General features: G+C 44.0%; 1 protein-coding gene across 1 annotated transcript in view; it reads right to left on the reverse strand.

Annotated features, from left to right (window-relative positions):
- Positions 1-264: 264 nt before the first annotated feature.
- Positions 265-12,953, reverse strand: part of LOC138293036 (flavin-containing monooxygenase 3-like) — a 360,876-nt gene continuing 348,187 nt past the window's right edge. The window contains exon 9 of the mRNA XM_069232018.1: positions 265-1,349. Within this exon, the coding sequence (XP_069088119.1) occupies positions 1,010-1,349 (340 nt within the window). The 3' untranslated portion in view covers positions 265-1,009. The remainder of the gene's footprint in view (positions 1,350-12,953) is intronic.

Raw genomic sequence — 12,953 nt, forward strand, 5'->3', positions numbered from 1 at the left:
AAAAATACATTTATACAATGTATCTTCCTTCCACAATTTTATTTTGGCACCATTCAAATGTATGTTGAGGAGTTCATAAAAGAAAACATACAAAATGCTCAGTCGCCATCTTTTGCACATTCAAAAATCAAGAATCTTCAACTCAGAGTGGGCCTATTAGATGTGCTAACGCTTATTTCTTTGCAGCTCAAAACTACAGAACGTATTTTCCATTCTATTAGCTGAAAGAAAAATATCAAAAAAGACAAAAATCAGCATGTGATACCTTTTATTTGTTTAACAACATGAACAGGAACATAGGTTTGCAACGAGGGACAAGCTTCACTAAACCAAATTCGTCGTCATATGTTCAGAAAATTGTCCTTACATTTTGAAAATTAAGAAAACCAGAATCAGTCTCTCTGCAGATAGAAGATATGAATCTGGTGTTCTGGAAAAAATATGTTAAACAATATTTTTTGTCGGGTACTAGCACATCACGGCGGGCGACTGCAAGTTTTCAAGGTAAAATATATCTATAGGTTCGAAACAAAAAGTCCCCAAATAAAATCATAAACTATATGTCACAATCCTAGCCTAACCTAGAAACTTTTTAAAATGGTGATCTTAGCATAATCACTCAACTTTTTTATTACAAAAATTTACCATGCTACTGTGCCCTGTACTGAGTCATAGACTACATTAGAATTTTAGACTTATTTTTCCGTGGATCAATGAAAAGTACACAAAACTGATCAAATATGTTTTACCTCTGAGTCAAATGATTGTGCTAACCTCTCCTCAGTAGATTTCTATTGCAAAAATGTAAGGCGCTTGCTTGGACATTTTCTTTTAGAATGAAGGCACCTAATCTTGTAATCACACTATTGGTGCTGGGCCCAATGGAATATTGACTGAAGTAGTGACAGTAAAAGAGGTGGACTTGCTCCTCAGGTCATAGAAGGGTCTAGAGAGTATGGCATGGAAGAGGAATGCCAATCATCCCCTTCTGACTGTACGTAGTCAACCATTATTCCCACAGCAGAAAAACAGCAGCTACAAGAAGTGACAAGAAAAGAACTTGGAGAAATGGGAATATTTTCATTTTGTTAGACTTGGGCACGGCTCGTGATCTGGTGGCTCGGTCTGTTCGCTCCCATTGGCCCAGTATTGCATTTCTGGCTCCATCCCACTTGTCCGGTCCAGTCAGGCGGAACTGGTAGGGAGTGGCAGGTCCAAAAAAAAACTCCCAGGCCAGTCTTGGGTCTGTCAAGAAGAGGTAGAGAAGGTTCACCTTTGCTCCGAAGAAGGATGTGAGCTCATCCATATAGACAACGTAATCAGTTTGTAAAGTGTCTGACAAGCCAAACCTAGAAATATAAAAGAAACAATGATACCTCAATAAGAGACAATACTCACAGAGAAATATAGATCTTTTTACAGTTGATACATCATACTTTAGCATAAATCTACATAGCTTACAGCTATTTCGGGTTGAAGCATTATTTGTATTAGAGGAAGCAACTGGAGCTACGTTCTTATGGGATAGGGCATAGTTCATCACAAGATGATTAATACTATTGTTAAAATCGGTGGACAAAACAAAAGGAACATACTTGGCCGCAGATAATGGTAATTGTTGATGTAGTCGAGCAGAAGAAAAATCCAAGTGACCTGCTGGTGAAAGTCTTGGGCTAGAAGCTAGACTGAGGGGCATGTTTATACTCTGTTTGCGCCGAATGTGCGCACATTCGGCGCAAACCGTGCACCATATTTAAACTTTGATGCCCGAGGACGTCAAAATTCCTCAGTGTGCGTCATTTTTTGGATGCGCAAAACTGCCTTGCGTTAATGACGTGCAAGGTAGGCGTTCCTGCCCAAAAAATGACTTTAAGGCCTGTGCGCCTTATTTATACTCCACGTCATTTTGACGCACAGGAGGGGGCAGGCCTTACAAAACGGCGCACAGCCTGATGTGCCCCGTTTTTTAACGCCTGGGTCAGGGCAGTCGTTAAGGGACCTGTGGGCTCAATTCCATGGTCTCTGACCATGAAAGGAGTCCAGAGGTGCCCTTCCCTGCCCCCAGGGACACCCCCTGCCACCCTCGCCCACCCCTGGAGAACACCCAAGGATGGGGGGACCCATCCCAGGTAAGTACAGGTAAGTTGAGGTAAGTATTTTTTTAAGTGGCATGGGGGGGGGCATAATTTGGGCCCCCCTACATGCCACTGTGCCCAATGACCATGCCCAGGGGACAGAAGTCCCCTGGGCATGGCCATTGGGCAAGGGGGCATGACTCCTGTCTTTGCTAAGACAGGAGTCATTTCAATGGGGGTTGTGTGACAAAAAATGGCACAAGTCCGGTTTGAGGCATGATTTTTGCCTCAAACCTGACTTGTGCCATTTTTTAACGCACAACCCCCATTTTCCCCCACGCCAGCGCTGCCTGGTTTGAGTCATTTTTTTTTACTCAGCCCAGTCCGCAGCACCGGCTAGCGTCATCCCTTAAATAAGGCACCCGCATGGTGCGTAGGAATGGCGTCAAAAAGTATAAATATGGGCCTGAAAGCCTTGGTTTATACCATTACGATTGGTTATCGCAAGGAAAATCTAGATTATTAGGTGATGAAGCCTTGGCCGCTGCAAGCTGGTAAATTAGTCAAAAACAGGGTGAGATTAGGATCACAATTAGGCCCCGGCACTCCCAAAAACAGTGGCCTATATTTCCATATCCTCCTTTTCATGGATCACTATTTAGTTAGTCTCATTTGGCTCATTTTTTAATGAAATGTTTGGTAAAATAAATATTTTAAAGCGTATAGGGCAGGCAACTGGTACAACAAGAAAGCACTGCATTTTGTCTGGGGAGGCGAAGAGAAATAAAATAGCCCAAGTGCCATAACACCTGATCTGGCTATGGTTGCCGCCTCTGCTAGCGCAGGTGTTGAATAAAAATTATTTAGGAGTGTTCTTGTACTATGAGTAATGGTTTTGTGTAGAAAATGTAATAACGTAGAAAAATAATGCACGTATTTGGAAATGTGATCAGCGTGAGTGGCCGTCAATGTTCGTGAAATATACTTATTAATGGTTTATTAATATGAAATGTTGTGTATATGTTAGATTAATGTAGTAATATGTCATATTAAGTGTTATACATTATTTGTTAGCTTTATTGGTTGTAGGCCCTAACTTAGCGGAGGTCTTGGCTTAGTTGCACGGCCTCATGTCAAGCTGTATTTCTTAACGTTTAATAAAATGGTTGTTCAGAGAGTTACATTGTGATTTGCCACTGTACTGTCTAAATGTGCTCGTAGCTAAAAGTCTTTCTGATGAGAACCGATTGCTAGAAGATACTGTTCTTCCTAAATGTAACAGTATGAGTCTAATATGTGCAAGACTGACTTTCTCTGGAGAACAATGGAGACACTGACTGGAGTATAAGATGCAACATATTTTTACCTGATGAGCTGGATGATGAGGACATTGCAAGAGAAGCCAATCAGCGACATGTGAATGCAGTAGTGTAGAATTCATAGATTTGAAGTTTTAGTTTTATTGGACAAAGTGGGAACATGCGATCCCTTGACCAGTAGGGACTTGGGAAGTAGTTTTAGGAAATCTAACTTAGCTGGACTGCATGAAGGGAAGACAGACATTTGCTCAATTTCTTGCTGGCCGAAAGGTCGTTACTTTCTTGAGCGTCTTGACAAGAGACGTGCTTAACTTTACTGCTTTCAGACTTTGCGTTTTCTGAATTTTGAGGCTGAATCCTGATGCCTTGCTGACTGAACGGATGTCCTGCTTATGAAAACTACCTTAGCTTGCCGATCCAAATTGAGGAGAGGTATATGAATTCTAAATGTGACTTGCGGTGTATGTTTGCTTTTTCTTTCTAGGTACCAACTGCACTGTTTTGATGGAGCCATAGTTAGATGTTTTCCAAATTTGTGTTTGCTAAGTTGTTTTGCATGAAGCCCAACATGCTGATGCTAATATGGTGTTAGCTAAGGATTCTCACTAATGAAAGTCTGCGATAGGAATAACATTTGATGCTTTTCTTTGCTGAATCTAAACGTATGTGATATTGTTTGCACAATTATTCTTGTTATTCATTTGCACTGTAACCTTAGAATGTGTAATAGTTCAAGCTTTAATTAGATTACGTTTGTTTTGCAGATTTGTACAGCCAGTGTTGTTTCTGTATGTGTATCATTTGATTTTGAGATTCTCTTACGTGACATTAGCATTGTTAATATAGGGAAATAAATATTCTAATTTTTACTAAAGGGTGTGGTTACTCATGACTGGGAGGTCATGGTATGTGACAATTACTGACTCCATTGGTTATAAATGCTATTGATTATCATTGATTATTGATGTTATTGATTGATTATTGATTTGCCTGTATTGGAGTTATGGTGGGAACTTCTTAATTGCGAGTCGAAAGGTTTATCGACCTATTCGCGTCCCCCTGTAAGTTTACTTATTAAGGTCAGACGCTCTAACACCTCCATGGTTTTTCACCAGCATGACCGTTTTTTTAATGTAATTGACGGTACGAAACTGAAGAAAATCACACAAAGCCAGTATTTCTTAACTCTGACCCGTCGGTACTTTAAACAGTTTACGTAAGGCAAAAGCAAAGTAAAATGTGTTCTAAAGCTGCCTTAATTCTCTGTGACAGACAGTTAAACTAAACAAAGGCAGAAAAGCCATGTTAAAAAGGAATAAAGATTTTTTTAATTATCATGTCCCGGCCTTTACATAATGTGGCTGTTTATTTTATTATTTTTTTGTAGTAGAGTGAGAACTCGGTGTAATGGCACTGGGGCAATTTTACATGAGCACTAGTTACATTATACAGGATCAAATGAATTTTTATTTTAGCTAGAGAGATTAAGGGGGTGATTCCAACTTTGACGGGCGGCGGAGGCCGCCCGCCAAAGTTCCCCCAACAGAATACCGCTACGCGGTCAGAAGACCGCCGCGGTTATTCTGTGTTTCCCGCGGAGCCGGCGGAGTGGGAAGGGTGCGACGGGTGCAGTTGCACCCGTCGCGATTTTCAGTGTCTGCATGGCAGACACTGAAAATCTTTGTGGGGCCCTGTTACGGGGGCCCCTGCAGTGTCCATGCCATTGGCATGGGCACTGCAGGGGCCCCCAGGGGCCCCACAACACCCCTCACCGCCATCCTGTTCCTGGCGGTCAAAACCGCCAGGAACAGGATGGCGGTGAGGGGGTCGGAATCCCCATTCCTCAGGGCAGCGGAAAACCGGCGGGACACCGCCGGTTTTCCGTTTCTGACCGCGGCCATACCGCCGCGGTCAGAATGCCCTTGGGAGCACCGCCAGACTGTTGGCGGTGCTCCCGCGGTCGTTGACCAACCCCCTAAGTGATTTGTCCAGAATCACAGGAGGTTGAACTGAGGCCGGAACTCAAACCAAGTCCCCACCCAGTTCCAGTGTGGACAGCTCTGATGATAATGGTACATTATCTGGGGCATATTTAATTTTTTTGGTGCAGGGCAGTCCTGAAAGCCTTTATCTGTGCTGCCCTGCATCAAAAGAAAAGGGCAGGAATGAACTATATCTATGGGATATGGTGCATTTCTGTCCTCTCCCACAGCACTAGCGCACAACTAGCTGCCATGCGCCTACGGTGTCTGGGTTGTAGGTATGATTGTTTTTGTGTAGGAAGGGACACCTTCCTGAACAAAAAAAATCAAGAGAGATTGCAGCACACATAGAAAAAGGAAAACCGAGGGGAAATAAAGGTATTTCTCCTCATTGCGACTCCCCTGGGGAGGCGTTGACTTTTGACCCATTCCCAGGTTTATGAAATCTCTTAAATCTGTGAATGTGTCAAATGCCATGGGTGTTACGTTGGAACACACACCGTAACACCCCTAGCATGCCTCTCTGCGTTGACTCAGTCAATATTTACAAGCCCTTGAAAAGCAATGCAGTGTAGCTTTACGTGGCCTTGTAAATATGGCCCTGCAGTGTGTGCCTCCGGTGGCTCAAAGGGGCTTGTAAATATGCCCCTATGTTTTTTTCGTCTGGGGAAGGAGGCCAATGAAAACACAAACCCAACCGCCACCACCATCAAGGCCTAAAAACACTAGGAATGAGGTGCCAACACCTGGCCCTTAACGAGGCCACCTGCTTTACTCACCCTGTCCCCAGCCCTCTATAGTTTCAGGGCTCTGACTTTGCAGGGGAGGGGTGGAGCAGCGTAATTTAGACTCTACCCTCAATATATACTGTATTCATATGTTATAATATATATTCTGTATATTCAACTTGTGCCTTAACTCATTAACTCGTGTGTTTCACCTTTATGCATTATCGTAGTTAAATGTTTCTGTGCACATTTAGAATTAACATATAGTTGGATGGGAGTAAATAAATAACCAATAAATGTACATTTATATGATATTCACGTCATAATGATGACAACTTGCTATCCTATGGTTAACAAGAAAAGTTTCCAACAGAAATGGGGAAGTGATAAATAAAGGAGTCTCCTTTACCTGGCGTACCAGGAAAATGGGACTCTCATTGACAAGCAGACGTGTTCCTAATTGTGTTGGGATGGGAATTTAGGAAGTTATCAGCTTCAGGCAAATGCGCAACAGAATTTGCTGTGGACTGAGGGTGTGAGACATGGATGTTCTGTGACTTTCAATTGTGCTTTCAATTGGTGTTCCATAGTAGTTAGAGGGGATACCTTTTCCTGACCTAGAAGAGAGCAGACTCACTACCTTTTCCTTTGCTTTCAATACTTTATTTCAGAAATATGCAATAAAAATACAAGCACAAAAATAAAATACAAGTACTTCAGGTGGAATAATATTGTCTTAGGGCCTGCCATAGAATGCTATACCGGCCATTAAAGGCCCGCTCCAGGGTCAAAGGAGCAGGAGTTAAATTGACGGTATAGCGCAGTTATGAAGGGCTATAATGCTATTAAAACATTCTTGAAATCCCCTCCGGCTCCATGAGGCCTTTGTTCACAGCTATTGCTGTGAACAAAGGAATTTGGAATGTTGACGCTCCGGGCTTTTACCAGCCAGTAAAAGCCCTGAGCACTCCATTGTCTCGAATGGAGCTCGCAATATTCCAATGTTCTAATCAATGTTAAATAAAAAACAATAAAACTATAGTTAAAATATTATTAAAATTAAAATTACTAAAAATAAATAAACTTCTGATAGCACATAAATACACCCTCTCCCCTTCCCTCTAAAAACAGAAATGGGATACACATTGTTAAAACATAAACAGCTAAAATATCAAAACAGACATTTATGGGCACGCCCTCAGTCTGGTCTTCCACATAGCTATCAGAAAGCGTGCTACAACAAAGACCAAACATTGTCTGGTATCAGTCTTTAAAATAGCCTGGGCAATTTGGTGTTCCCTGACACCTAATAGCTGGCAAACGGGGATTATCTACTTTTTTCTGAACTTTAAGTATGCCTGGCACAAAATAAGACATGCTCTTCTGTCTCCCTCTCCGCTCCACAAATAGGACAGAAACTCCCAACTGAACCCATTTTTGTAGCCCATTTGTCAGTAAAGGTGGCAGTCGGTAATGTGCTGTATATAAACTGCAAGTACAGTGTTTGAGCTATGGTTGGTTTGATTTCACCTGAAAATGTATCCAGGTTATAAATTTCCTTAAGCTGGAGAAAGAAAATAGTTAGAGTGTCATATGAGGAAAATGCCAACATTTGGCCCTGTTTATGCTGCCAATACTTTCTTTTTAGCAAACTTTTGCCAGCTACAGGAGCAGCCTCCTGCTCAGTCCACATGTCACCACATCCCAACTCTACTACAGTGTCTTTAACATAGCTAATCCAGGGAATACTTCCTGAACCAGGGATTCCTAAGACTTCTTTGAGGCCCTGTCGATATGAATGTAACTTGGGTGTGGCCCAAATTCGTCTCCAGTAAAGAATGGGCCTAATCCCCCTACTCTGAGATTGGTTTAATGCCCAGGTCAAGCCTAAGTGGTAGCAATGGTGTGCTATCAAGGAGCTCCACTAACTGGCGTAGAAAGCGATTCTCAGTGAGTAACAGTTTTGACATATTCTTAAACCCCCAAAGCTCAGCCCCATAAAGGCCAGCTCCCAGAGCTTGCAATTTCTAAATTTGGATTGCAGGATTAATTGGATGGAAGTAGGAGCTTTGTTGGGCTCTTAGTAGTGCCCCAATGTGTTGCATCAATTTTAACCTACATTTTTCAATATTACAGCGCAAATCTAAATCTTCCGTAAGGGTCAGCCCAATATAGTCAAAAACATGCAGATGATCTTAGGGGACACCAATAAGTTTAGGATTTGGTCTAGCAAGGTGACCTGGATTTAAATTCATACATTTTGTTTCATCAATGTTTATTTCTAGTCCCCTTTGATTACAAAATTTCTCAAAATAACTTATAATGTTTTGTAACCTATTGGCGTTTTTGATGTTAAGAGAGTATCATCCACTAACACTAATGTGGGAATATTAGTGTCGGCCAACCTGGGAGCATCCCCATCACAATTATTCAAAAAGGAAATCAGATCATTGACATAAGGTGAAAAGAAGGATGGCGCAAAAAAACAGTGTTGCTTTCCCTCTCGATCCACAGAAAGGGGTCTGTCAGATCACCGGAAAGTCCACAGCACACATGTACAAAGGTGTGTCTGTGGAGTCTGATTTTGATGGTCAAAAGGTCAGTAGGGACCCCCATGTCTGCCAAAACCTGCCATAACTTGATTCGGGCACTAAATCAGATGCTGATTGCAGATCATCAAAAGAAATATGTAAACAACCACCACCCAAGACCTCTGTTTTCCAAACTATTAACTGAAAACGGAAGACCTGATCCATTGTACTTATACCGCCCCCCCCCCCTGAATACTGCCTAGAAGGGTGTCGACATTTCTTTCTCTCCCATCCAGGTTTGCAACCGGTAAAGGAGTAGAGTGCTAAGGAGTTTTTGGGAGCACTCAATTAGGCTTATTGGCCTATAGTTACATGGATCAGATTGGGAACCCTTCTTGTGGATGGGTATAATCTCTGCCCTGCCCACTTTGAAGGGGTTGGTGCTCCTTCCATAATAGTATTAAATATTAAGGTACAATAGGGTCCCAGACGTCTGCCCAAATAAAAATCCCCTGGGACTTTAGTCAACAAGGGTGCTTTATGAGGAGCTATCTTTGCAATTGCCACCCTTACTTCTTCTAATTAAATTGGGTTAGGGTTCTTAATACTAATAGGTTCAATCCCCCCAGGTTTTCCATCCAAGAGGGATTGCAGGGAGAGGCTTGCATCTCCTTTCAATGAGTATGGGGAGGAAAAGTGGGTAACCCAGTGTGCTGCTGGAACATTAGACTCCACGGGATGGGCACCCCCTTTGCATCCCGTCTAGGCCAGGTTCCAGAAAGTACGCTGGTCCCTGTTTCTGGCTGCAGTGAGCAAGTCCTCCCACCTCACTGTTTCCTAATCTGTTTAAGCTGGTTTTAATGGTCTATTTGTTAAGGTCCCTCTGAGCTTTGATTTCCCCCCTATACTGCTCTTTGATTGCAGAAAAAGGAGCAAAGCTAACTTCCTTGCATGCATAATATATGGGGAATACAAAGCCCTCATTCTAAAAGCAACAAAGGAGCAATCCTTTAGCCCAGTAAACAAATTATTGTGGATGGAGAAAATCATATTCCAGATTTCTAGCCATCCCCCTGACTGTTATCCCACCTCAATGAGGTCCCCAATACTGCTTGTATAGATTTTCCCCAACAATTCCTCCAAATCTGCCATACTAGCCCATTTCACTCTGCGCATATTGCTAGTCACTTCCAGTCTGCAATCAAATGGCTCTCCAGTGCTAGCCTTCCTACATAGGGCAAGGAGGTCAACCTGAAGGAGCAGAGCATTTTGGTCACTTTGTGGAAAAACTGTTAAATCAATCAAAAGGGGCCAAACCCTTACACCCACTGGAATATAATCAAAAAGGCTTGTAGCAGGGACACAATTAAAAGTATGCTTCCCTTCACTATCAGACCTCGTTGGGCTGTTCCCAGCTCGAAGGCCCTGTTTCAGGGTGAGGGCATTAATTTGTAAAGCCAAGGGTGTTCACTTTACAGGTGCCAAATGCAGCTTGGGAATGCACCAGACATTGGTGGTCATTCCAACCCTGGCGGTCCATGACCGCCGGGTTGGAGTACCGCGGGAGCACCGCCGACAGGCCGGCGGTGCTCCAATGGGCATTCCGACCGCGGCGGTAAAGCCGCGGTCGGACCGGCAACACTGGCGGGCTCCCGCCAGTGTACCACCGCCCATTGGAATCCTCCAAGGCGGCGCAGCTAGCTGCGCCGCCGAGGGGATTCCGACCCCCCCTACCGCCATCCAGTTCCCGGCGGTCCGCCCGCCGGGAACCGGATGGCGGTAGGGGGGGTCGCGGGGCCCCTGGGGGCCCCTGCAGTGCCCATGCCACTGGCATGGGCACTGCAGGGGCCCCCGTAAGAGGGCCCCTAAATGTATTTCACTGTCTGCTGCGCAGACAGTGAAATACGCGACGGGTGCAACTGCACCCGTCGCACAGCTTCCACTCCGCCGGCTCGATTCCGAGCCGGCTTCATCGTGGAAGCCTCTTTCCCGCTGGGCTGGCGGGCGGCCTGAAGGCAGCCGCCCGCCAGCCCAGCGGGAATGTCAGAATTACCGCCACGGTCTTTCGACCGCGGAACGGTAACCTGACGGCGGGACTTTGGCGGGCGGCCTCCGCCGCCCGCCAAGGTCAGAATGAGGGCCATTGTCTTCTTCTAAGGTGATGGCTTACAAACTTCAGGACTCCCTCCAGGGCTGATGTCATATGTGAGTTTAACAATTCAATAATAGAGGACTCATAATAAGTTCCACCTGGCCTCAGAAATACATTATAAAAGTAAACTGTTTGGGTTGGGGTAGTCAATGAGACACAAAGGATGTCGGGAGAGGGTACATGGATTTCTTTGACACCACAGGTTAGCACAGTATTGACCCAGATTGCCAATCCCCCTGAAGATCTACTCCTACTGATCGAAACAACCTGCTTGCTAAAACTAGTGTATCCTGCACAATGTAATGGTCTAATGGTCCAGGTTTCTTGAAACAGGCAAACAGAGTGAGTGTCTATAAACTTGGCCCCTTTAGGATTATCAAGTTAAGATGATAATCCCGCTACATTCCAAGACCAAATTTTAGCAGCAGTGATAGGATATTCTGATTGTAATTCAGCATGAATGCTCAATCCCAGATGTTCATCCCTTCAAGCCAAAGGACACGTTTGAACCAAGAGTATAGGTAAGGCACAGTGATCTACCCGCCTTCTCCTTTGGGGTTTACAGAATGACTCTCTGATCTCACATTGAGGTGACTGAGTATCAGAAAGGACAGACTTTCATGGAGCTGGCTCCCTAAATGAACAACCACTAGCATTTTGTATGGGCCCACTTGCCACTTCAGTGACCTGAGACCCCTCACCAGGGTACCCTTTATTACTATATCCTGTAGCTGGAGAGACCCTGGCAGACTTCTCTATCCCATCACTGGGATCGCTACCACCCTTGATGACCTCCCTATCCCACACCTTGGAGACACACAGGGGGGAACAGGTATGATAGGTTGAGAATTTTTAAATGAATCACAATTGGATTCATGACTGATGAGATTGGACCAGCATGATTCCCTATTGGAGGGAGTAATAAATGATTCCAAAGGTGCACCTAGAGATTCGGATGCCTCAGCAATGAAGGACATTTTATGATGGTGTCAGTCAATATATTTTAAGGTGGTTAGGGGCTCAAAGGCATCCTAGTGGGGATGTTAAACCTTGGGCTTATTGTAGTGTAACAGGAGGTAGCTTGTTCCCTGTTAACCCGCCTGAGAACAGATGATCTATAAAGGTAACCCAAGGGTTCCACCTGGATGCATCCCGGTGGCTGGAATCAGTTTTTGAAAAAGCGCAAAAGTGACTTTACCATCCTTGGAGATCTAAAGTTTACTATCACACAGTCCCCCTTTGTTTCCTTAGTGCCAAGACTCAATAAGGGAGTTTTTCTGACCATCAGTATTTCTGCTGGTAAATCGTGACACCAACCAGCCTTATTTTGGATCCAAAGATCACTTTATTCTTTAAGGTGAAAAAATCCTTGTGGCTTGAACCAGAGAAGGTTGATACATTTTTCAAGACCAAGGTGTAATGGGTATATTTCGCAGGAAGTTGTGGAAAGCAACAAAAAGTAACACTCTGCTTCGAAAAGTCACTCTTTGAGGACCTTTGTTGCGTCACAGATAACTGGCCTTTGGTTGCTGCTCCATTTCCCTGTGAGGTGCCCTTGAGGTTCTAGTGGGGGCGGTCAGGGAGGATTTTTTATCTACGTTTTGGACATGATTGTTTTCGAGTACTTGCCAGGGACAACAACCTGGCTACTCTCAGCCACATATTCTGCTACATATTCCATCCCCTTCACCTGAGAAGCAGGAGGAGGTGAGGGTCACGAGGGAGGGGATCTGGTACCTTATGGTTGATGGGCAGAAGTACGAAGTCCCTCTATTTGTTGGAGAGGGGAAGGGGGTGAAGCCAGAGCAGAAAGTTTTGCTTCAATTTTTCCCAGTCTAATGTAAATAGGATCAAGTTCATTAGTTAGTAGATATATCAGGAAGACTTTAAGGTCACCCAATGGGTAATTATGTCAACCTGAATCAATGTTGGATACCAACAGGTCGATTCCCGAGGCCTGTGTCAAGTTAGTAGTAACAGTACGAGATCTTTTAGGTTTCATGCTAACTGCTGTTCCTTTTCTTTTCACTGCCTTACTTCTAGTAAGAGTAGATAGTTCCCCTAGGGACATAGCAGTGAGGTCTCCAGTGGTGTAGCAATCTTTAGGGTAATAATCCAGTGCAAAGCCACATGGGTTGTACCATTGTCTATTGGATCGAGAGTAGG

This window comes from Pleurodeles waltl, chromosome 4_2 (assembly GCF_031143425.1).
Source record: "Pleurodeles waltl isolate 20211129_DDA chromosome 4_2, aPleWal1.hap1.20221129, whole genome shotgun sequence".
Lineage (NCBI taxonomy): Eukaryota > Metazoa > Chordata > Amphibia > Caudata > Salamandridae > Pleurodeles > Pleurodeles waltl.